This window comes from Eubalaena glacialis, chromosome 15 (genome assembly GCF_028564815.1).
Source record: "Eubalaena glacialis isolate mEubGla1 chromosome 15, mEubGla1.1.hap2.+ XY, whole genome shotgun sequence".
NCBI classification, from domain to species: domain Eukaryota; kingdom Metazoa; phylum Chordata; class Mammalia; order Artiodactyla; family Balaenidae; genus Eubalaena; species Eubalaena glacialis.
The window spans coordinates 88,523,447-88,524,842 of record NC_083730.1 but is presented as its reverse complement, the minus strand read 5'-3'; the positions used below and the strand labels follow the sequence as shown (position 1 = coordinate 88,524,842).

Here is a 1,396-nt window from a genome sequence, read left to right as displayed (position 1 = left end):
TGGTAGAAAGCTTTCCAAACTCCAGCGGAGACCCAAAATACCTGACTATTTCGCCTTTCCCACTCACTAGGTTTCGGCGACAGTTGCGCCGGTGCCAGCGGGGAGCCCGGCTCCACGGTACCCAAGCAATGGCTCTGGCCAGTACCACGTTCCAGGCGGCCCTGCGCGCCCTGAACTGCCTGGCCGCCCTAGGGTCAGGGCGCTGGGGCAGCCCGCGTTCGCAGGAGGCGAGCAGCGGGCTGCGCAGCAGCCAAGGGGAGGCCACCTGGGGAGGGGGCACCTTCGGCGGGGATGTAAAAGCAGGAGGGTGGGGAGGGGCTGCGGACCAGCCAGACGGCTCCGACCGAGACGACCTCAAGGTGGGGCCCCGCAGGTGTCCTGGGAAAGCCGGCGGTGCGTCCGCGGGCATCAGGAAACCGGGAGAAGGGGCCCACCGACTCCCTGCCACCGCAAAACCGCCGCGGGAACCGCGTCCTGGGGGGACGCCGCCCCAAGGCGGGGCGGGGAGGGGACTCGGTTCCTGGAACCCGCCTGGTGAGGCTGAGCGCACCCGGCCGGTTGCCCCCCTTGCGCCCTGAACGGATCCGCAGGGGAGCTGGGGGTTTGGGGAGGAAGGCGGGCGGGCTCTCGCGTTGGGCAAAGGGGTACGGGCTGGAGACCCCTGGGTTCCCAGAGTCTCCCCAGATCTGTGCAAGTCCGGGAGACGCCAGCTACCGGGGACTTGAGAAGGAGGTGGCCGCCCCGTGCGGGAGCCAACTTTATGCGCGGCGGCCGGGGTCGGGGATGGGGTCCGAGGACGCGCGTTACCTGGGCACCGGAGCGCCGTCAGCACCAGCAGGAGCCCGAGCGGCGGCGCCCGGCCCGGGGGCGGCATGGTCCTCGGCGCGCGGTGGGCCCGGCCCGCGGCTCCCGGGAGCGGCCCCCGCGGCTACGCTTGGGCGCCGGGCATGGCTCGCTCCCAGTGCGCCGCTCTTCCCCAGACGCAGGCGGCCGGCGCTGGCGGCGCTTCCCGGGCTGCGCCTACAGCGCGCTCTCTCGGGCTCGGCCGTGCGCGGCCGGGGAGCCGGGGGCCGCGGGGACTCAGCGCCTGGCGCCCTGGCCGGCGGCCCCGCACTTGGCCCGACTTGCTCGGCCCCCGCCGCCGCCGCCGCCGCCGCCGCCGCGGCTCCCGCGCCCGGGCGCCCGTCCCATCCCGGTCGCGCCGCCGCCGCTGCCGCCGCCGCCGCCTCTGCCCGCGCCAGCTGCTGGCCGCCCCTCGAGCCAGCGCGAGAGTGAGCGAGCGCGCGAGCGCCGGGGAGGAGGGAGGCGAGGCGGGCGGGGGGAGGGGCCGGGGAGGCCGGGGGAGGGGCCCGCCGCCGGGAGACGGGGCACCAGGCGGCCGCCCGGCGATAGGCGG

General features: G+C 75.9%; 1 protein-coding gene across 2 annotated transcripts in view; it reads right to left on the bottom strand.

Annotated features, from left to right (window-relative positions):
• Positions 1 to 1,126, bottom strand: part of TMEM132B (transmembrane protein 132B) — a 378,240-nt gene extending 377,114 nt beyond the window's left edge. For both annotated transcript variants that reach the window (XM_061169500.1, XM_061169501.1), the window contains exon 1: positions 808 to 1,126. In XM_061169500.1, coding sequence (XP_061025483.1) covers positions 808 to 874 — 67 coding nt within the window. In that variant the 5' untranslated portion in view covers positions 875 to 1,126. The remainder of the gene's footprint in view (positions 1 to 807) is intronic.
• Between the last annotated feature and the right edge of the window lie 270 nt (positions 1,127 to 1,396).